This window comes from Salvelinus alpinus, chromosome 33 (assembly GCF_045679555.1).
Source record: "Salvelinus alpinus chromosome 33, SLU_Salpinus.1, whole genome shotgun sequence".
Lineage (NCBI taxonomy): Eukaryota > Metazoa > Chordata > Actinopteri > Salmoniformes > Salmonidae > Salvelinus > Salvelinus alpinus.
The window spans coordinates 28,616,357-28,638,581 of record NC_092118.1 but is presented as its reverse complement, the minus strand read 5'-3'; the positions used below and the strand labels follow the sequence as shown (position 1 = coordinate 28,638,581).

General features: G+C 47.6%; 1 protein-coding gene across 4 annotated transcripts in view; it reads left to right on the top strand.

Moving 5' to 3' along the window:
• Positions 1-22,225, top strand: part of LOC139563281 (nuclear factor of activated T-cells, cytoplasmic 3-like) — an 81,002-nt gene that overhangs the window by 22,241 nt on the left and 36,536 nt on the right. For all 4 annotated transcript variants that reach the window (XR_011672523.1, XM_071381828.1, XM_071381827.1 and 1 more), the window contains exon 3: positions 5,989-6,151. Coding sequence is in view for 3 of the 4 variants with exons in the window: in XM_071381828.1 (XP_071237929.1) it covers positions 5,989-6,151 (163 nt within the window). In the remaining variant the exon portion in view is untranslated. The remainder of the gene's footprint in view (positions 1-5,988; positions 6,152-22,225) is intronic.

The window sequence follows — 22,225 nt, the reverse complement described above, 5'->3', positions numbered from 1 at the left end:
CAGCCACTGTCTGTCACTAAGAGAGTACCTCAAGGCTCAATCCTAGGCCCCACACTCTTCTCAATTTACATCAACAACACATCTCAGGCAGTAGGAAGCTCTCTCATCCATTTATATGCAGATGATAGTCTTATACTCAGCTGGCCCCTCCCTGGATTTTGTGTTAAACTCTACTACAACAAAGCTTTCTTAGTGTCCAACAAGCTTTCTTTGCCCTTAACCTTGTTCTGAACGTCTCCAAAACAAAGGTCATGTGGTTTGGTAAGAAGAATGCCCCTCTCCCCACCGGTGTGATTACTACCTCTGGGGGTTTAGAGCTTGAGGTAGTCACCTCATACAAGTACTTGGGAGTATGGCTAGACAGTATACTGTCCTTCTCTCAGCACATATCAAAGCTGCAGGTTAAGGTTCAATCTAGACTTGGTTTCCTCTATCGTAATCGCTCCTCTTTCACCCCAGCTGCCAAACTAACCCTGATTCGGGTGACCATCCTACCCATGCTAGATTACGGAGATGTATTTTATAGATAGGCAGGTAAGGGTGCTCTCGAGCCGGCTAGATGTTCTTTACTATTCGGCCATCTGATTTGCCACCAATGCTCCTTATAGGACACATCACTGCACTCTATACATCTCTGTAAACTGTTCATCTCTGTATACCCGTCGCAAGACCCACTGGTTGATGATGATTATGTATAAAACCCTCTTTGGCCTCACTACCCCCTATCTGAGAGATCTACTGCAGCCCTCATCCTCCACATAAAACACCCGTTCTGCCATTCACATTCTGTTAAAGGTTCCCAAAGCACACACATCCCTTGGTCGCTCCTCTTTTCAGTTCGCTGCAGCTAGTGACTGGAACGATCTGCAAAAAACACTCAAACTGGACAGTTTTATCTCCATCTCTTACTGACAGTTGTGGCTGCTTCGCGTGATGTATTGTTGTTTCTACCCTCTTGCCCTTAGTGCTGTTGTCTGTGCCCAATAATATTTGTACCATGTTTTGTGCTGCTGCCATGTTGTGTTGCTACCATGTTGTTGTCATGTTGTGTTGCTACCATGCTGTGTTGTCATTTGTTGCTGCCATGCTATGTTGTTGTCTTAGGTCTCTCTTATGTAGTGTTGTCTCTCTTGTCATGATGTGTGTGTTGTCCTATATTTTTATTTAATTTTGTATTTTTCTTTTTTTGTTATTTCTTTTTTATCTTAATACCAGCCCCTGTCCCCGCAGGAGGCCTTTTGCCTTTTGGTAGGCCGTCATTGTAAATAAGAGTTTGTTCTTAACTGACTTTCCTAGTTAAATAAAAGTTAAGTAAAGAATGAGAGATGTACAGGGGAGCGGCTGTAGGCCGCAGGTGGTGACTGGTAGCACCAGACTGGGAGCCCCAGAGCCCCGCCGTACGGAGCAGCATACCCTAGAAAGGTTATGCTAATCCAGGTTACGCTAACCTCTGCTCCAACCCGCTCCCTCCGCCCGCCACAACGCTCAGGTTTCCTAGCTACCAAACCCCTCTTGTGTTACTGTGGCCGCTGGCCAGGGAAAACATACATTTCCGGTGTTATGTCGGTGGCATTGGAGGATACGAGACAAGCCACTGTTACACCCACCTTTGTTTTTAGGCCTTAAACCTTTAGAGACGGTTTCCCAGACCTAGATTAAGATTACTTCTGGACTACAAAGCATGCTCATTGGAGAATCCTTCAATGAATTCAAAGGGCTTCAAATGGCTTCGAAGTCCAGGAATAGACTTGATCTGGGTCTGAGAAGCCTACCTTTTTTATTTAGAATAGTTGTGACTCGTGCAGTACATCTTTATAGCATGCAATGTGATCATATTCATGGGGGCTTTCCTCTGCCATGTGCTGTGGGGGAATCTAGGCTACCAGGACAGGCTGTCCTATAGCCTACTTTGATTCAAAATCGCATGGGAACAGATGCCAGTGGTACGATACCACAATGTTAGAGACACGTGCTTCTATTTTTATTCAAATATCATTCTTTCCTCTGGACATCAGTTTATTCAGTGAACCGGCTCCAAAGAAAGCCAGCCACCACATTTCTCCCATTTAGCCTGACTGATGGTGTCCGGAGTCAGCCAGCTGCCCAGCTTCTGATAGAGGCATGGAGTATTGGGAAAAACTGACTGACTCATGTTTTGCTACTCTGTTGAGTTCTTTTTGAGTTCCCTGGCCTTTAGCAAGTTAACATTGATTTTATTTGGTGTCTGTGGTCTGCATGCCATGTGAGGGCTGAGTGGAGGGCATTTCTGTGTGGCATGTTTGTCTGGCATAGCATGGCCTGTTGAAAGCACAATTTGAGTTTTGCCACGACCTGACAATGGGCACATAAAGAAACAATAGACAATGGTTAGTGACTTTCTTTGACTAGCGGAGAAGGTTAGGCTAGCCTTCGTGGTTAGGCTAGTTACTGTAGAGAGAGGCATAATGTGGTGTACATTAGAGGTCGACCGATTATGATTTTTCAAAACCGATACCGATTATTGGAGGACCAAAAAAAACGATGCCGATTAAAAAAATAAAAAATAATTGTATTTGTGATAATGACAATTACAACAATACTGAATGAACACTTATTTTAACTTCATATAATACATCAATAAAATCAATTTAGCCTCAAATAAAAAATGTAACCTGTTCAATTTGGTTTAAATAATGCAAAAACAAAGTGTTGGAGAAGAAAGTAAAAGTGCAATATGTGCCATGTAAGAAAGCTAACGTTTAAGTTCCTTGCTCAGAACATGAGAACATATGAAAGCTGGTGGTTCCTTTTAACATGAGTCTTCAATATTCCCAGGTAAGAAGTTTTAGGTTGTAGTTATTATAGGAATTATAGTACTATTTCTCTCTATACCATTTGTATTTCATTAACCTTTGACTATTGGATGTTCTTATAGGCACTTTAGTATTGCCAGTGTAACAGTATAGCTTCCGTCCCCCCCCTCGCTCCTACCTGGGCTCGAACCAGGAACACAACGACAACAGCCACCCTCGAAGCAGCGTTACACTTCGCTCCACAAAAGCCGCGGCCCTTGCAGAGCAAGGGGAACAACCACTCCAAGTCACAGAGCGAGTGACGTTTGAAACGCTATTAGCGCGCACCCCGCTAACTAGCTAGCCATTTCACATCGGTTACACCAGCCTCATCTGAGGAGTTGATAGGCTTGAAGTCATAAACAGCAGAGGTGCTGGCAAAACGCACGAAAGTGCTGTTTGAATGAATGCTTACGAGCCTGCTGGTGCCTACCATCGCTCAGTCAGACTGCTCTATCAAATCATAGACTTAATTATAACATAATAACACACAGAAATACGAGCCTTAGGTCATTAATATGGTCGAATCCGGAAACTATCATCTCGAAAACAAGACGTTTATTCTTTCAGTGAAATACGGAACCGTTCCGTATTTTATCTAACGGGTGGCATCCCTAAGTCTAAATATTCCTGTTACATTGCACAACCTTCAATGTTATGTCATAATTACGTAAAATTCTGGCAAATTAGGCGGCCCAAACTGTTGCATATACACTGACTCTGCATGCAATGAACGCAAGAGAAGTGACACAATTTCACCTGGTTAATATTGCCTCCTAACCTGGATTTCTTTTAGCTAAATATGCAGGTTTAAAAATATATACTTCTGTGTATTGATTTTAAGAAAGGCATTGATGTTTATAGTTAGGTACACATTGGAGCAACGATACGCACTGCATCCATTATATGCAACGCAGGACACGCTAGATAAACTAGTAATATCATCAACCATGTGTAGTTAACTAGTGATTATGATTGATTGATTGATTGTTTTTTATAAGATAAGTTTAATGCTAGCTATCAACTTACCATGGCTTACTGCATTCACGTAACAGGCAGGCTCCTCGTGGAGTGCAATGTAATCAGGGGGTTAGAGCGTTGGACTAGTTAACTGTAAGGTTGCAAGATTGAACCCTCCGAGCTGACAAGGTAAAAATCTGTCGTTCTGCCCCTGAACGAGGCAGTTAACCCACCATTCCTAGGCCGTCATTGAAAATAAGAATGTGTTCTTAACTGACTTGCCTAGATAAATAAAGATTAAATAAAGGTGTAAAAAAAACGTGTGTGTGTGGTCTATGATTAATTAGGGCCGATTTCAAGTTTTCATAACAATCGGAAATCGGTATGAAAACTTGAAATCGGCCCTAATTAATCGGCCATTCTTACTCGTAGACCATGGACTCACACACGTTTAATTTCTCTCCATTTGTACTGCACAGTGCTGTGTTAGAGCAAACTGTGTCTCCCTGTAACTGTTAACAGACCAGGAACACCTGTATCATGCTGTATGGAACACATACTGAGAGCTCCTGAACTGGCTCAATGTAGCCAAGTCTTTATAACTGGCTCAATGTAGCCCCGTCTTTATAACTGTCTCAATGTAGCCAAGTCTTTATAACTGGCTCAATGTAGCCAAGTCTTTATAACTGGCTCAATGTAGCCCCGTCTTTATAACTGGCTCAATGTAGCCAAGTCTTTATAACTGGCTCAATGTAGCCAAGTCTTTATAACTGGCTCAATGTAGCCAAGTCTTTATAACTGGCTCAATGTAGCCAAATCTTTATAACTGGCTCAATGTAGCCAAGTCTTTATAACTGGCTCAATGTAGCCAAGTCTTTATAACTGGCTCAATGTAGCCAAATCTTTATAACTGGCTCAATGTAGCCACGTCTTTATAATTGGCTCAATGTAGCCAAGTCTTTATAACTGGCTCAATGTAGCCAAGTCTTTATAACTGGCTCAATGTAGCCAAGTCTTTTTTTATGAAGATTCAGTGTGTAGGCTAGTAGATTATGAATTACTAACATCCTAAATAGTTTTGACAATCATTTGCCTAAATAGGTTTTTAGAACATTATTTCTCTGTAGGTTCTAGATCAATAGAGCCATAGACCAGCCAAGCTACCCAGAGACCCACTGAGAGAGACAGTTTGTCTGTGTGGATGGGCACAGATGGAGTGTTTATTTTTGAGTGCAGCTGTTCAAATATGATTGTGCCCTACATAGATAAAAACATACAGAGGGAAAACCCCCATCAGCCTGCAGCCTCTCCTGTGACACAGCCTCATCCATACTACAGTGCTGAACAACACAACCATACTCTCCATCCATCTATATACCGTTTATAGTGTAAAACCCCTTCATGATTCACTGCTAGTTACAGTCCCTGCATGACCTATTACAAGTGTGATTATTCCAGTATGGTTAGCCTGATGTTGGTGGGAATTCCTATGATTCACTGTCTGACTGATGGGGTTGAACACAGCCATTTAGACACTGTACTCTGTGTGTCACTCAGACCTAGTGTAGGCCTAGTGTGATCCTCCACAATGTTTCCAGAGGTCATGATTCAGCACAGCCTGTTGTGCTCTCACTTCTTTATATTACCATACATAATGTGTCATTGCATTGGTTCTTCTATGTACTTATTCTCTTTGATTAAGGGCAGTCAAACCTACATTCCAGTAGCATATTTATGTTAAAAGCACAACTTCTTTTCCCTGACCAAATACAATAGCGATAGTTGAGTGGTTCTCTATACTAAAATTGACTCATCTTACAAGTAAATGCTCTTAGTTCTCAGAATAGGACATGTGGGTGTGCTGGCCTGGCAGTAGTTTGTAAACAGAGCTACTGTACTGTGCTGCCAAGGCAGGTTTGAATGAATCCAGCCGGCTTAACTAGCTCTAACCTGCCCCTGCTAGCTAATATGTTAGACCTACATATCTGATTATAGAGCCTTTTTGTTATCCATAGGATGATTATGTAGTCACAGCGGCTCACAGGTAATGTCTTCCCCAAAGACAATAAATGCTAGGTGATATAGGCTATATCTATTTGTTATCCATAGATCACCGAGGTAATGCCTAGGTGATCTGTATCTTGTTGTTATCCAAACCATCAGTACCCTTATTGTCTATGTATTGGTCTGTCCCCAGGACCTCCTCCCTGCCCCCCCTGGACTGGCCCCTGCCCCACCTGTTTGGCCAGTACGAGCTGAAGGTTGAGGTGCACCCCAAGGCCCACCACCGAGCGCACTACGAGACGGAGGGAAGCAGAGGGGCGATCAAAGCTGCATCAGGTGGTCATCCTGTTGTCAAGGTAAGACCATATAGCTTATTGTAGTCTTTCCCCTAGATTGTTTTCCAGACAGGGCTCAAAGGCCCCTGGCATCAACATTGTTAAAGCGGGTGGACCTTCCTCACTAATTCACTGGCATAGTACATGGTCAGTGAATAACCCATAGAAATCAGAATAACCAAAACATTCAGTTATTACCAGCTGGTGTAACCAACCTTACTTAATAACTGGCAAAACACAGGTCAAATGGCTCTTTAGGTCTTAGTATACAGTAGGTCATGGCCAGTTTGTTGTGCCCGTCTGATAGCATGATGCCTGACTGCCATGCAGTGTGTTACATAAGGTAAGCCTAGAGGCGAAAGATACGCACACCTATTTAGGCGAGGTACTGGCTAGCGGAGTAGAACACATGAAAAATGAAAGGAGAGCCGCACACTCTAGGAGCTCAGATGCAATAATGTAATAACCTAATATCCAACGTTTAATGACGTTGTAATGTCATAATGACAAACACTGCGGCGTGACTAGTTTATATAATGTCAAAGGGCACACACAGGTGTCTGTAATCATGGCCGGGTGTGGCCTGATATCGATGGTTAATTCTCATATATTAAAATAGCGTACAAAAGTCATTAATGGATAGCATACGATCAAAGCTACAATTTGGCTACATAAGCCTACAAACATTTACAATAGCAACATCACAATAATCACAAGAATGGCTTCAGATTAAAGTCTACGTTGAGACCGAAGGGAACAAGGGTCTTTAAATTAAAGATCCAGGCAGCCTCTCGTTTTAACAATAAATTGTCGAGGTCACCCCCTCTCCTAGGGAGGGTGACATGTTCGATGCCAATATAACGTAAGGATGAAATCGAGTGGTTTGCTTCCAAAAAGTGGGCCGCAACTGGGTAAGTCCAGTTTTTGCACCAAATGGTGCTACGATGCTCCGAGCTTCGTACTTTTAATTTGCGCTTTGTTTTACCCACATAATTTAAAGATAAATAACTGCCTTAGTGGAGCACGTGATAACACCTTTGATTGCATAAGGTAAACCTTTCTGAATCTAACCTATACCACCAGGGAAACTATCACCGTAGTCATGTAACCAGGATGTCGGTGTAGCAACCTGGACGCAGGAAGTAGAACTTAAGAAACTCTGATGTAAACTACAAGAGGTAGTGCAGCTCAGTTCAGTTCTGGAGGTGACCTGCATCTATACTGACAGTGACAGTCTGGAAAAGGGTTCCCGAGTGGTGCAGCGGTCTAAGACACTGCATCTCAATGCAAGATGCGTCACTGCAGTACCTGGTTCGAATCCAGGCTGCATCACATCAGGCTGTGATTCGGAGTCCCATAGGGCGGTGCACAATTGGCCCAGCGTCGCCCAGGTTTGGCTGGGGTAGGCCGTCATTGTAAATAGGAATTTGTTCTTAACTGACTTGCCTAGTTAAATAAAGGTTACATTTACAATAAAATAAAATAAATCAGATTGATAGACCGCCCGTGCCTTGTAGAATCAGGACTGGTGCCAAGACTGGGACTGTCACAACATGCAGTTCCTCAACTGTCAATTTATACAGCCGTCTAGGTTACGGCAGCCAATGCTAGTGAATTAAAGTATTATGTGTAAGTATTACCAAACAATAACCGCCCCACCCCTCCCTCTGTACAGGTAGAAAGGGTGAGCTGCTGCAGCAGGCACGCCAAGCAGGGCAGGGTACATCATCGCAGTCACCGTGACCGAAGCCCAATTAGTTTGTCTGTCATGTGATACCCCAGAGACTGAGGCAGAGTGGGCCTCAGCCTTACTACTGTACCAGACCTGGGTTCAAATAGTATTTGAAATATTTCTGTTACTTAACTTGTGCTTGATTGAGCTTGACTAGTCCCGTGAATTGAACCCACTACCCTGGCATTACAAGTGCCATGCTCTACCAACTGAGCTACAAAGGACAAGTTGCAAAGGTCCAAACCCTGTCCAACTACAACTCCACTCCAGGCAGGCTCAAGAAAAGGCTCCCAAGTATTTTGAAAGGTTTTGAATAATATTTGATCTGAGGTCTGTTACAGTACCTATGTAGTGCCACATTCCTGACCCAGGGCTCCCGTTCTGTTATCCAGCTGACAAACAGAGCAGAGCCAGGCAGCGGGTGAATATTTTATGCTCAGGGGACAGGGATCCTTTTTGTGGTGACTGAAGCGGGGCGGACGGCATCACGGGCCATGACCAGTGGTGTGTAACCCAACAATAACCCTGCTTATAAGAGCCAGGAGGTGGCTTGTCATTCCAGTCCACTCCCTCAGGATCATCTTTTAGTTGGGGTTTTAATGGAACTATACACTGGTACCCACAGCAACCCCAATGTAATACTCTTCTAATTGAAGTGACCTTTAAGAATGTGGACCAGAGGAAGACCACAGTTTGGTGTCCAGAACCGCTCATTTCTTTAATTTTTCAGTGGGGTTGTCATCATTGGTTATTTTGATGCAAATGTTGTTGACCATTTGTTCCATACAGCATAGTTTCTTAAAAACTATGCCAACTCTCATCTCAGGGCGAGTTATACAGACTGGGTCCTGTTCCTCCATCAGTCAGAGCTAATGCTGAACCATTTCAACTGCAACCTCTCATTCTACCCCACCATGTGTGACGATGCATAATTTAGCTTTCAAAATGTTGAACCCGTACGAGCATTGGCTGTGTTTGCCCTCATTCCCAGTCCAGAAGGGAGCTATTTGGCTATAAGATGATTTAATTCCTTTTTTTTTTGTAGTGTTGTATCGCGCCTCACTTTGTGTGTGGTGTGGTGTGTGTGTGTTTGTTATGGGTCACCAGACCAGTGTAACACTAGGAACATGTGATGATGGATGATATCATCTCTGGTCAGGCAGGTCTAGTGGTGTTGTCCTTGTTTACTAAACAGAACTTCCTCATTGTTTCTCTGTTGACGCTCTGTTGCCCCCTTTAACTCTGTGTGACCAAGAGGCTGTCCTGTTATGTTGACACTCTGTTTCATGTCCCCTTTAACACTGTAGGACCAAGAGGCTGTCCTGTTATATTTGTTTTCACAGAAACACTGTTGTTTTGGTTACAACCTAAACAGCTGCCTTACTGATACAGGCCCAAGACACAATGTGCTGCTAGAGTATTTACAGAAAGTCTCAGGTAAGAAGTGCTGATCTTGGACCAGGTCCCCACCGGTCGAGAAAATCATATTCATTATGAATTCTTTATGTAAAAGACAAAACTGATCCTATATCAGCAGTCGTACTCTGAGTGAATATGCAGTAGGCCCTGGTGAATAGGGGTGAGTCATCAAGGGTCAGTCACTAGGCTAACAACAGACTGACTAACAGCCTTTTCCCTCCAGGTGTTGGTCTGTAACTAAGCCTATAGTCCCTAGCCGTAGGAGGACATTGGTCCCTCAGTGTCTCCAGTGTGTCACTGCATCCTTCTGCTCTGATGGCGCCAGTCTTCCTGTGGGGTCCACTGACTCAGGTGTTGGGACTCGTGATGTCAACAACTGACGCCATGACTGCCATCTGGCCGTGGTGTGGGCAGCCTCCTTTTGTGACTGTTGTGTTTGTCTATAAGACACACGTACACACGTACACTTACACCCCCCCTCCCCCAGATCAAGGAGCTGCTATGTCAACAGAAAAACAAGAGCATGTCACTGGGAAGGGGTCCATGGTAGAGCCCTGCACAGGCAGGAAAATGAAGCCCGATCCCTACCCATGCCCACGACATTCAGGCTCTACCCTACCCATGGCCACGACATTCAGGCTCTACCCTACCCATGCCCACAACGTTCAGGCTCTACTCTACCCATGCCCACGACGTTCAGGCTCTACCCTACCCATGCCCACGACATTCAGGCTCTACCCATGCCCACGACATTCAGGCTCTACCCTACCCATGCCCACAACATTCAGGCTCTACCCATGCCCACGACGTTCAGGCTCTACCCTACCCATGCCCACAACGTTCAGGCTCTACCCTACCCATGCCCACGACATTCAGGCTCTACCCATGCCCACGACATTCAGGCTCTACCCTACCCATGTCCATGACGTTCAGGCTCTACCCTACCCATGTCCACGACGTTCAGGCTCTACCCTACCCATGCCCGCAACGTTCAGGCCCTAACCATGCCCACGACGTGCAGACTCTACCCTACCCATGCCCACAACGTTCAGGCTCTACTCTACCCATGCCCACAACGTTCAGGCCCTACCCATGTCCACGACGTTCAGGCACTACCCTACCCATGCCCACGACGTTCAGGCCCTACCCTACCCATGCCCACAACGTTCAGGCCCTACTCATGCCCACGACGTGCAGGCTCTACCCTACCCATGCCCACGACATTCAGGCTCTACTCTACCCATGCCCACGACGTGCAGGCTCTACCCTACCCATGCCCACGGCGTGCAGGCTCTACCCTACCCATGCCCACGACATTCAGGCTCTACCCATGCCCACGACATTCAGGCTCTACTCTACCCATGCCCACGACATTCAGGCTCTACCCATGCCCACGACGTTCAGGCTCTACCCTACCCATGCCCACAACGTTCAGGCTCTACCCTACCCATGCCCACGACATTCAGGCTCTACCCATGCCCACGACATTCAGGCTCTACCCTACCCATGTCCATGACGTTCAGGCTCTACCCTACCCATGTCCACGACGTGCAGGCTCTACCCTACCCATGCCCACAACGTTCAGGCTCTACTCTACCCATGCCCACAACGTTCAGGCCCTACCCATGTCCACGACGTTCAGGCACTACCCTACCCATGCCCACGACGTTCAGGCCCTACCCTACCCATGCCCACAACGTTCAGGCCCTACTCATGCCCACAACGTGCAGGCTCTACCCTACCCATGCCCACGACATTCAGGCCCTACCCTACCCATGCCCACGACATTCAGGCTCTATCCTACCCATGCCCACGACGTGCAGGCTCTACCCTACCCATGCCCACAACGTTCAGGCCCTACTCATGCCCACGACGTGCAGGCTCTACCCTACCCATGCCCACGACATTCAGGCCCTACCCTACCCATGCCCACGACATTCAGGCTCTATCCTACCCATGCCCACGACGTGCAGGCTCTACCCTACCCATGCCCACAACGTTCAGGCCCTACCCTTGCTCACGACGTTCAGGCTTTACCCTACCCATGCCCACGACGTTCAGGCTCTACCCTACCCATGCTGATGACGTTCAGGCTTTACCCTACCCATGCCCACGACGTTCAGACTCTACCCTACCCATGCCCATGGCGTTCAGGCTCTACCCTACCCATGCTCACGACGTTCAGGCTCTACCCTACCCATGCCCACGACGTTCAGGCTCTACCCTACCCATGCTCACGACGTTCAGGCTTTACCCTACCCATGTCTACGACGTTCAGGCTTTACCCTACCCATGTGCCCACGACGTTCAGGCCCTACCCATGTGCCCACGACGTTCAGGCCCTACCCTACCCATGCCCACAACGTTCAGGCCCTACCCATGCCCACGACGTTCAGGCCCTACCCTACCCATGCCCACGATGTTCAGGCTCTAACCCTACCCATGCCCACGACGTTCAGGCCCTACCCTACCCATGTCCATGACGTTCAGGCCCTACCATGCCCACGACGTTCAGGCACTACCCTACCCATGCCCACGACGTTCAGGCCCTACCCTACCCATGTCCACGACGTTCAGGCCCTACCCTACCCATGTCCATGACGTTCAGGTCCTACCATGACCACGACGTTCAGGCCCTACCCTACCCATGTCCATGACGTTCAGGCCCTACCATGCCCACGACGTTCAGGCACTACCCTACCCATGCCCACGACGTTCAGGCCCTCCCTACCCATGCCCACGACGTTCAGGCCCTACCCTACCCATGTCCACGACGTTCAGGCCCTACCCTACCCATGTCCATGACGTTCAGGCCCTACCATGCCCACGACGTTCAGGCACTACCCTACCCATGCCCACGACGTTCAGGCCCTACCCTACCCATGCCCACGACGTTCAGGCCCTACCCTACCCATGTCCACGACGTTCAGGCGTTCACATTCACAACGTTCACGTTCAGCTGCTCATCTCTGTCTGTTCCCCTGCTCCATCCCTGCACTGCGCTGCATCCGCTCTCTGCAACGGCCCAGCTTGGGCTGCTCATGACACGTGGTAGAGCTGTTAGCTAGCAACTTTTCGTCACTCTAAACTCCTACCAAAACTTACGGAATATTATTATTTTCAGTGAAATAATCTATCCTGTTGACTTGGACAATATTCTGGTTTTATATTTTATAAGAAGTTCTGACACCATATTATGATGGTAAGATATGACTGTACAGAGACACTGCACAGCAGAGCAGGAGGGAGCCCGGCCCGTACCCTGGTTGATGAAAAATAGGCCTTAACCTGAAGTATAATGTTGGGGCCCGTCAGACTCAGGTCGGGTATCAGAGCTACTGTAGGTAGCTGTAGCGCAGGGGAGGGGCAGTGGTGTAGTGGACCGTAAAAACAGTTTACTCACCTTTTGCGGAAAAATGCATTGAAAGTACAGGAAGCGTGACTTTTTTCACTGCGACCGTTGATCAGATTTAACCCAACCTATTTTTTTTACTACTACATCCCTGGGCAGAAGGAGCAGGACAGACGGCGGGCGTGCGGACATGGGCATGTAGGTGTGTGCGTACGTGTCTCCCCCTCAGACAATCAGCCTACATTATTCATGCTACAGTATCTGCTTTATGCTGATTTTACCAGTCCTGTTCCTGAAGCACTTCCTGGCTTGTCTCCCTATCATCTCTCTATTTGTCTAGACTCTCTGTGACCGAGCCCTGTTTATATGGCAGAAGTCAGCCAGGCTTTGTCTGTTGTTTTCTCTTATCACAGTGGGCCACAGATGCAGTTATAATGGTCGAGGTTGTGTGCCTGAGGCGGGAAGCTGTTAAAATATCCTGGTCCTCCCACCACCTGAAAGGGAAGGGTGGACTTGTCTCTGTTTTCTGTTACTGTTATGATTCATGCTTTTACTGCCGTATGTTGACTTGTTGCAAACCAAAGTAGAAGAAAGGCAGCTTTAAAGCATGCCTCTATATAGGACGTGTACTTCACTGATAATGCTGCTCACCTAGTTTGAGCAACAGGCATTTGTTTGCTTGGGGGGCCTCATCTTAAATTAGTGGTTTTTATTTCATCCCCGTATTATTTAGTAGATTTGAAAGGTCGCTAGCTACAGGGTCTCCTTCCCATAACCCCAAGGGTCACCAGGTTATCAGGCAGGGCAGCGTCATTTACATGAGAGGAACATACAAGACTAACTGATCTTATCCACACTGTGATCAAACGGCCACCGAACTGTTCCCTTGGGCTTACATGCACATACATATCCTACAATAGGTTAATGAGTAGTATAAGGGAAAGTCAAAAATGTAAAATCTCCTCAGTCCGTGTCTCCCCCCCCAAAATAAACCATAGAGTGCAACAGAAAGAAAGCCACGGGTCTGCATGTCATAACAGTCATCTTCTAACTAAAACCTACAGTAGCCAGACAAACAAAAGCGAAACAATGTGACACTGTTTACATGGCACTGTTTGGACAGAGGTGATTCATACCACTGTGTTCTGTGTGGAATGCTGCTTATTCCAGTGGATACCACGCTAGGCTATGCTACGCTAAGCTGTTCTAATGTAAACATAGCCTGGGTTACGCTAGGCTAAGCTAGGGCTTCTCCTCCGAGGCTAGCCAAACTGCTGGGCAGGCAGACCATAATTGTCAGGCACACCTGTTGCTAGGAGATAGGTAAATCCAAAGCCTCTGGCTTAGCAATCCATGTGCGTATTTAACCAGCCTAATTGTGCGCTTGCTGCTTCGACACAAAGAAAAGGAGATCCACAGTGTTACACAGTTGGGCCATGGACACACACACACACACACACACACACAGACACACACACACACACACACAGGTGTAGAACTTAGCGTGAAATGCTTAGTTACAAGCCATTAAGCCCTTAACTAACAATGCAGTTAATATATTTACCAAAATAAACTAAAGTAAAAAATTATTAAAAGTAACTAAATAAAATAACAATAACGACGCTATATACAGGGGGTACTGGTACCGAGTCAGTGTGCGGGGGTACAGGTTAGAGGTAACTTGTACATGTAGGTAGGGGTAAAGTGACTATGCATAGATAATACATAGCAAGTAGCAGCAGTGTAAAAACAATGGGGGGGTGTCAATGCAAATATTTCAGGTGGTTATTTGATTAATTGTTCAGCAGTCTTGGCTTGGGGGTAGAAGCTGTTAAGGAGCCTTTTGGTCCTAGACTTTGGTGCTCCGGTACCGCTTGCCGTGCGGTAGCAGAGAGCACAGTCTATAACTTGGGTGACTGGGGTCTTTGAACATTTTTTGGGTCTTCCTCTGACACGCCTAGTATATAGGTCCTGAATGGCAGGAAGCTTGGCCCCAGTGATGTACTGGGCCGTACACACTACCCTCTGTAACGCCTTACGGTCGGATGCCGAGCAGTTGCCATGCCAGGCTGTGATGCAACCAGTCAGGATGCTCTCGATGGTGCAGCTGTAGAACTTTTTGAGGATCTGGGGACCCATGCCAAATTTTTTCAGTTTCCTGAGGTGCAAAAAGTGTTGTTGTGCCCTCTTCGCGACTATCTTGGTCACCAAGGAACTTGAAACTCTCGATCCGCTCCACTACAGTTTACACTTACAGTATTGTGTATTAGGTAAAAGGCTTCTGTAAACAAAAACACTAAATATAAAATATTTTATATTGCAGCCCTTGCATTTAGTCTTTAACGTTCAGTCTTTTTAATAACTCTAAATGAGTCCATGGTGTCTGAAAATGGGATTTGAAAGACAAGATGGGCTGAGGCTGTCCAAGAGCGCATTACGTTTCCCTCTCTGGCCACACAGAATGATGTTGATATATCAACAACCCCCTCTCTGACTACCGGTGACTGTGGTTCTATTTCTATACAGCATAACCAGCAGCTTTTGTCACATATAAAGCATGTGGCTTGTTGTGTTGTCACTTTTCTACACCAGTCCCCCTCTGCTCCGCTGTGTGTAGTCTTTATTCCTCTGTGTTGTCACGTTTCTACACCAGTCCCCCTCTGCTCCGCTGTGTGTAGTCTTTATTCCTCTGTGTTGTCACGTTTCTACACCAGTCCCCCTCTGCTCCACTGTGTGTAGTCTTTATTCCTCTGTGTTGTCACGTTTCTACACCAGTCCCCCTCTGCTCCACTGTGTGTAGTCTTTATTCCTCTGTGTTGTCACGTTTCTACACCAGTCCCCCTCTGCTCCACTGTGTGTAGTCTTTATTCCTCTGTGTTGTCACTTTTCTACACCAGTCCCCCTCTGCTCCACTGTGTGTAGTCTTTATTCCTCTGTGTTGTCACTTTTCTACACCAGTCCCCCTCTGCTCCACTGTGTGTAGTCTTTATTCCTCTGTGTTGTCACTTTTCTACACCAGTCCCCCTCTGCTCCACTGTGTGTAGTCTTTATTCCTCTGCATGGTCACTTTTCTACACCAGTCCCCATCTGCTCCACTGTGTAGTCTTTATTCCTCTGTGTTGTCACTTTTCTACACCAGTCCCCCTCTACTCCACTGTGTGTAGTCTTTATTCCTCTGTGTTGTCACTTTTCTACACCAGTCCCCCTCTGCTCCACTGTGTGTAGTCTTTATTTTTCTGTGTTGTCACTTTTCTACACCAGTCCCCCTCTGCTCCACTGTGTGTAGTCTTTATTCCTCTGTGTTGTCACTTTTCTACACCAGTCCCCCTCTGCTCCACTGTGTGTAGTCTTTATTTTTCTGTGTTGTCACTTTTCTACACCAGTCCCCATCTGCTCCACTGTGTGTAGTCTTTATTCCTCTGTGTTGTCACTTTTCTACACCAGTCCCCCTATGCTCCACTGTGTGTTGTCTTTATTTTTCTATGTTGTCACTTTTCTACACCAGTCCCCCTCTGCTCTGCTGTGTGTAGTATTTATTCATCTGTGTTGTCACTTTTCTACACCACTCCCCCTCTGCTCTGCTGTGTGTAGTCTTTATTCATCTGTGTTGTCACTTTTCTACACCAGTCCCCCTCTGCTCCACTGTGTGTTGTCTTTATTCCTCTGTGTTGTTGTGGCATGGCTTGTTGACTCTTTCAATAGGCGTGGATGGGTAATAAAGAGGGAGACATGCAACGCTCTGCTCTGCAGTTTGCACTGTGTGAACCGACCGGAGCTGTTGTCCTGCCCCAGGCTCTATTTGATGTAAACATGATGTAGTCTGTGAGGCTCCACTCTCATTTGATGTAATCAGGGTTAGTGTGCAGTGAGACGGCAGGGAGAGGGAACTTGGTGGTGGGAGAGAGAGGGGGAGATGTTTATTGTTCATTTTATATTGTTTATTTCACCTTTATTTATTATCTATTTAACTTGCTTTGGCAATGTAACATATGTTTCCCATATAAACTTATGTTTGCCAATAAAGCACTTTGAATTGAATTGAGAGAGAGGTGGAGAGAGAGAGAGAGAGGAAGGAAGGAAGGAAGGAGAAAAAGGGAGAGGGAGGGGGTGGTAAAGAGAAGGGGGAAATAGCCTTCAGCTTCAAGCAGAGGGAAGGGGAGGAAGAGAGGGATAGAAAAGGGGAAAGAGTCACCGAGCTTTGAGCAGACCTGCAGAACCATATACTGGCTGAGCATACAGTAGACGTTGCTCTGCTCTGCTCTGCTCTGTGTGTGTGTGTGTGTGTGTGTGTGTGTGTGTGTGTGTGTGTGTGTGTGTGTGTGTGTGTGTGTGTGTGTGTGTGTGTGTGTGTGTGTGTGTGTGTGTGTGTGTGTGTGTGTGTGTGTGTGTGTGTGTGTGTGTGTGTGTATGTGTATTGACTTTGTTTAAACAAGCGGCCCCCTGGCTCTCTGGGCCCTGGTGTGCTGGGTACACAGCAGGCCTGTATGTGAACAGGGCTGTGTGTGTGTGTGGGTGGGCCCTAAGCCGTGTCAGAGCAGAGACACCACTGAACGTCATGGGCCAGAAGCCGCCCATGACCTTGACCACCGCTGTTCCCGCTCCAACATCTCTCTCTCTCTCTCTCTCTCACTCACTCACTCACTCACTCACTCACTCACTCACTCACTCACTCACTCACTCACTCACTCACTCACTCACACACACACACACACCCTCTAAGAGCTGTAGTTTACACCAGTGTGAGAATGCACTCATATATACACATGCACAGAGTCTTGCCATGGCAACACCAGAGAAACACAGGGAAACAACTTGGCAGAGGCATGCGCCTAAAGAACGTGTTGTGTTACAGTAGAGAGGGTCGGAGCTGAAGGGGGTGTGGAGCGAGGGGAAAGGGGAGGGAGGGAGGGAGAGGGTCGGAGCTGAAGGGGGTGAGGAGCGAGGGGAAAGGGGAGGGAGGGAGGGAGGGAGAGGGTCGGAGCTGAAGGGGGTGAGGAGCGAGGGGAAAGGGGAGGGAGGGAGGGAGAGGGTCGGAGCTGAAGGGGGTGTGGAGCGAGGGGAAAGGGGAGGGAGGGAGGGAGAGGGTCGGAGCTGAAGGGGGTGTGGAGCGAGGGGAAAGGGGAGGGAGGGAGGGAGAGGGTCGGAGCTGAAGGGGGTGAGGAGTGAGGGGAAAGGGGAGGGAGGGAGGGAGGGAGAGGGTCGGAGCTGAAGGGGGTGTGGATCGAGGGGAAAGGGGAGGGAGGGAGGGAGAGGGTCGGAGCTGAAGGGGGTGTGAAGCGAGGGGAAAGGGGAGGGAGGGAGGGAGAGGGTCGGAGCTGAAGGGGGTGTGGAGCGAGGGGAAAGGGGAGGGAGGGAGGGAGAGGGTCGGAGCTGAAGGGGTTGAGGAGCGAGGGAAAGGGGAGGGAGGGAGGGAGGGAGAGGGTCGGAGCTGAAGGGGTTGAGGAGCGAGGGAAAGGGGAGGGAGGGAGGGAGAGGGTCGGAGCTGAAGGGGGTGTGAAGCGAGGGAAAGGGGAGGGAGGGTGGATTTAGGCATGGTGAAACATGCCGCTCTCACTGTGAAGTTTGGCGGGCTACGCTTCTGTTGGTGATACGGCGCCTAGCCCAGCCCTAGCCCCAGCCCAACCCAACCCATCCCTCAACACTTGTGTTTTGCCTTTTCAAAGGCTGTTTTAAATGTCTCCTTGTTGCATGTCACCTTCCTCTCTCCGGGCCCTGCCGGCCAGGCTGTTTTCTCTTCTAATACTGGATCAGTGGAACAGATGCCACTGAGAACCAAAATAAGCCTCTCTTTATTTAGACTTGAATCTGTAATGGTATCCAGCAGTTTTATATTTAGGTAACCCAGCAGGCAGCCTATGGTTGTGTTCCAAATGGCATTCTAGTCCCTACACAGCTACCTGCTTTCAACCAGAGCCCTGGTTGAAAGTAGTGCACTTACTGCACTATGTAGGGAATAGGGTGGCTTTTGGGACGCAGACCTATATCCAGCAGCAGCAGTGCAGTGTGTCAGACATGTGACTGGTATTAATGTCAGCAGGTTTAATATGACTACTGACTGACGTGATCCATCGGATCTTATTGACCAGCTGGTCCCAGAGGATTTGAGGAGGTTAAGAAAGTGCAGAGACCACCCTCCCGTGGTATTTCACACCAACCATGGATTTGGTGGGGGATGTGAGGCGAGGAATGTGAAACAAGCAGGCAGAGGGTGCATGTTTGTGTCTCTGTGTGTGTCTGCGTGTGTCTACTCTGCCTGTGTCTACATGTGTGTGTGTCTGCATGTGTCTACTCTGCCTGTGTCTACATGTGTGTGTGTCTGCATGTGTCTACTCTGCCTGTGTCTACATGTCTGCGTGTGTCTACTCTGCCTGTGTCTACATGTGTGTGTGTCTGCATGTGTCTACTCTGCCTGTGTCTACATGTGTGTGTGTGTCTGCGTGTGTCTACTCTGCCTGTGTCTACATGTGTGTGTGTGTCTGCGTGTGTCTACTCTGCCTGTGTCTACATGTGTGTGTGTGTCTGCGTGTGTCTACTCTGCCTGTGTCTACATGTGTGTGTGTGTGTCTGCGTGTGTCTACTCTGCCTGTGTCTACATGTGTGTGTGTGTGTCTGCGTGTGTCTACTCTGCCTGTGTCTACATGTGTGTGTGTTGTCTGCGTGTGTCTACTCTGCCTGTGTCTACATGTGTGTGTGTCTACTCTGCCTGTGTCTACATGTGTGTGTGTCTACTCTGCCTGTGTCTACATGTGTGTGTGTCTACTCTGCCTGTGTCTACATGTGTGTGTGTCTGCGTGTGTCTACTCTGCCTGTGTCTACATGTGTGTGTGTCTGCATGTGTCTACTCTGCCTGTGTCTACATGTGTGTGTCTGCATGTGTCTACTCTGCCTGTGTCTCTGTGTGTGTCTACTCTGCCTGTGTCTCTGTGTGTGTGTCTGCATGTGTCTACTCTGCCTGTGTCTCTGTGTGTGTGTCTGCATGTGTCTACGTGTGTGTGTGTGTGTCTGCATGTGTCTACTCTGCCTGTGTCTACGTGTGTGTGTGTGTCTGCATGTGTCTACTCTGCCCGTGTCTACGTGTGTGTGTGTGTGTGTGTGTGTGTCTGCGTGTGTCTACGCTGCCTGTGTCTACGTGTGTGTGTGTGTCTGTGTGTGTCTACTCTGCCTGTGTCTACGTGTGTGTGTGTGTCTGCGTATGTCTACTCTGCCTGTGTCAATGTGTGTGTGTGTGTGTCTACTCTGCCTGTGTCTACATGTGTGTGTCTGCATGTGTCTACTCTGCCTGTGTCTACATGTGTGTGTGTGTCTGCGTGTGTCTACTCTGCCTGTGTCTACATGTGTGTGTGTCTGCGTGTGTCTACTCTGCCTGTGTCTACATGTGTGTGTGTCTGCGTGTGTCTACTCTGCCTGTGTCTATGTGTGTGTGTGTGTGTCTGCATGTGTCTACTCTGCCTGTGTTTACATGTGTGTGTGTGTCTGCGTGTGTCTACTCTGCCTGTGTCTACATGTGTGTGTGTCTGCGTATGTCTACTCTGCCTGTGTCTACATGTGTCTGCGTGTGTCTACTCTGCCTGTGTCTACATGTGTGTGTGTCTACTCTGCCTGTGACTACATGTGTGTGTGTCTGCGTGTGTCTACTCTGCCTGTGTCTACATGTGTGTGTGTCTGCATGTGTCTACTCTGCCTGTGTCTACATGTGTGTGTCTGCATGTGTCTACTCTGCCTGTGTCTCTGTGTGTGTCTACTCTGCCTGTGTCTCTGTGTGTGTGTCTGCATGTGTCTACTCTGCCTGTGTCTCTGTATGTGTCTACGTGTGTGTGTGTGTGTCTGCATGTGTCTACTCTGCCTGTGTCTACGTGTGTGTGTGTGTGTCTGCATGTGTCTACTCTGCCCGTGTCTACGTGTGTGTGTGTGTGTGTGTGTGTGTCTGCGTGTGTCTACTCTGCCTGTGTCTACGTGTGTGTGTGTGTCTGCGTATGTCTACTCTGCCTGTGTCTATGTGTGTGTGTGTCTGCGTGTGTCTACTCTGCCTGTGTCTACATGTGTGTGTGTCTGCATGTGTCTACTCTGCCTGTGTCTACATGTGTGTGTGTCTGCATGTGTCTACTCTGCCTGTGTCTACATGTGTGTGTCTGCATGTGTCTACTCTGCCTGTGTCTACATGTGTGTGTCTGCATGTGTCTACTCTGCCTGTGTCTCTGTGTGTGTCTACTCTGCCTGTGTCTCTGTGTGTGTGTTTGCATGTGTCTACTCTGCCTGTGTCTCTGTGTGTGTGTCTGCATGTGTCTACGTGTGTGTGTGTGTGTCTGCATGTGTCTACTCTGCCTGTGTCTACGTGTGTGGGTGTGTCTGCATGTGTCTACTCTGCCCGTGTCTACGTGTGTGTGTGTGTGTGTGTGTGTGTGTGTGTGTGTGTGTGTGTGTGTGTGTGTGTGTGTGTGTGTGTGTGTGTGTGTGTGTGTGTGTGTGTGTGTGTGTGTGTGTGTGTGTGTGTGTGTCTGCGTGTGTCTACTCTGCCTGTATCTACGTGTTTGTGTGTGTCTGCGTGTGTCTACTCTGCCTGTGTCTACGTGTGTGTGTGTGTGTCTGCGTGTGTCTACTCTGCCTGTGTCTATGTGTGTGTGTGTGTCTGTGTGTGTCTACTCTGTCTGTGTCTACGTGTGTGTGTGTGTCTGTGTGTGTCTACTCTGTCTGTGTCTATGTGTGTGTGTGTGTCTACTCTGTCTGTGTCTATATGTGTGTGTGTCTGTATTTTTTGCTTATTTGCCCTCGCATGTGTTATGTTTACATAACACTTTACGCATTACAGTATTTGAAAAGGTGTAGCCTTGCTATGATGTTGGGACTGAAAAACGGAAATTGCAAAGAAAATAGTTATTTTGGAAGTAGTTTTAAATGTCAGAGGTTGCTAAATTAGCCAGCTCTGTCTTCTGTTTCTGTTCTGTTTAACCGTGTGGTGTTGACTCACTGGGAGTGCTGATGCAGGGCTTTTTTTACTCTACAGTCAGTTTTACCTGGTGTATTATTTCATTTGGAGCAGCCCACATCTGCTGAGTGTGTTTGATAACATGATGGCTTGCTACCAGACTTGGGCCTCGTGTTATAGACTAGAGACTGAGAGAAGCCTTGGTGTAGTAGGTCTTTACAGAAACTTCTACTCCAGACCTGGGCCTCGTGTTATAGACTCTAGAGACTGAGAGAGGCCTTGGTATAATAGGTCTTTACAGAAACTTCTACTCCAGACCTGGGCCTCGTGTTATAGACTCTATAGACTGAGAGAGGCCTTGGTGTAGTAGGTCTTTACAGAAACTTCTACTCCAGACCTGGGCCTCGTGTTATAGACTAGAGACTGAGAGAAGCCTTGGTGTAGTAGGTCTTTACAGAAACTTCTACTCCAGACCTGGGCCTCGTGTTATAGACTCTAGAGACTGAGAGAGGCCTTGGTGTAGTAGGTCTTTACAGAAACTTCTACTCCAGACCTGGGCCTCGTGTTATAGACTCTAGAGACTGAGAGAGGCCTTGGTATAATAGGTCTTTACAGAAACTTCTACTCCAGACCTGGGCCTCGTGTTATAGACTCTATAGACTGAGAGAG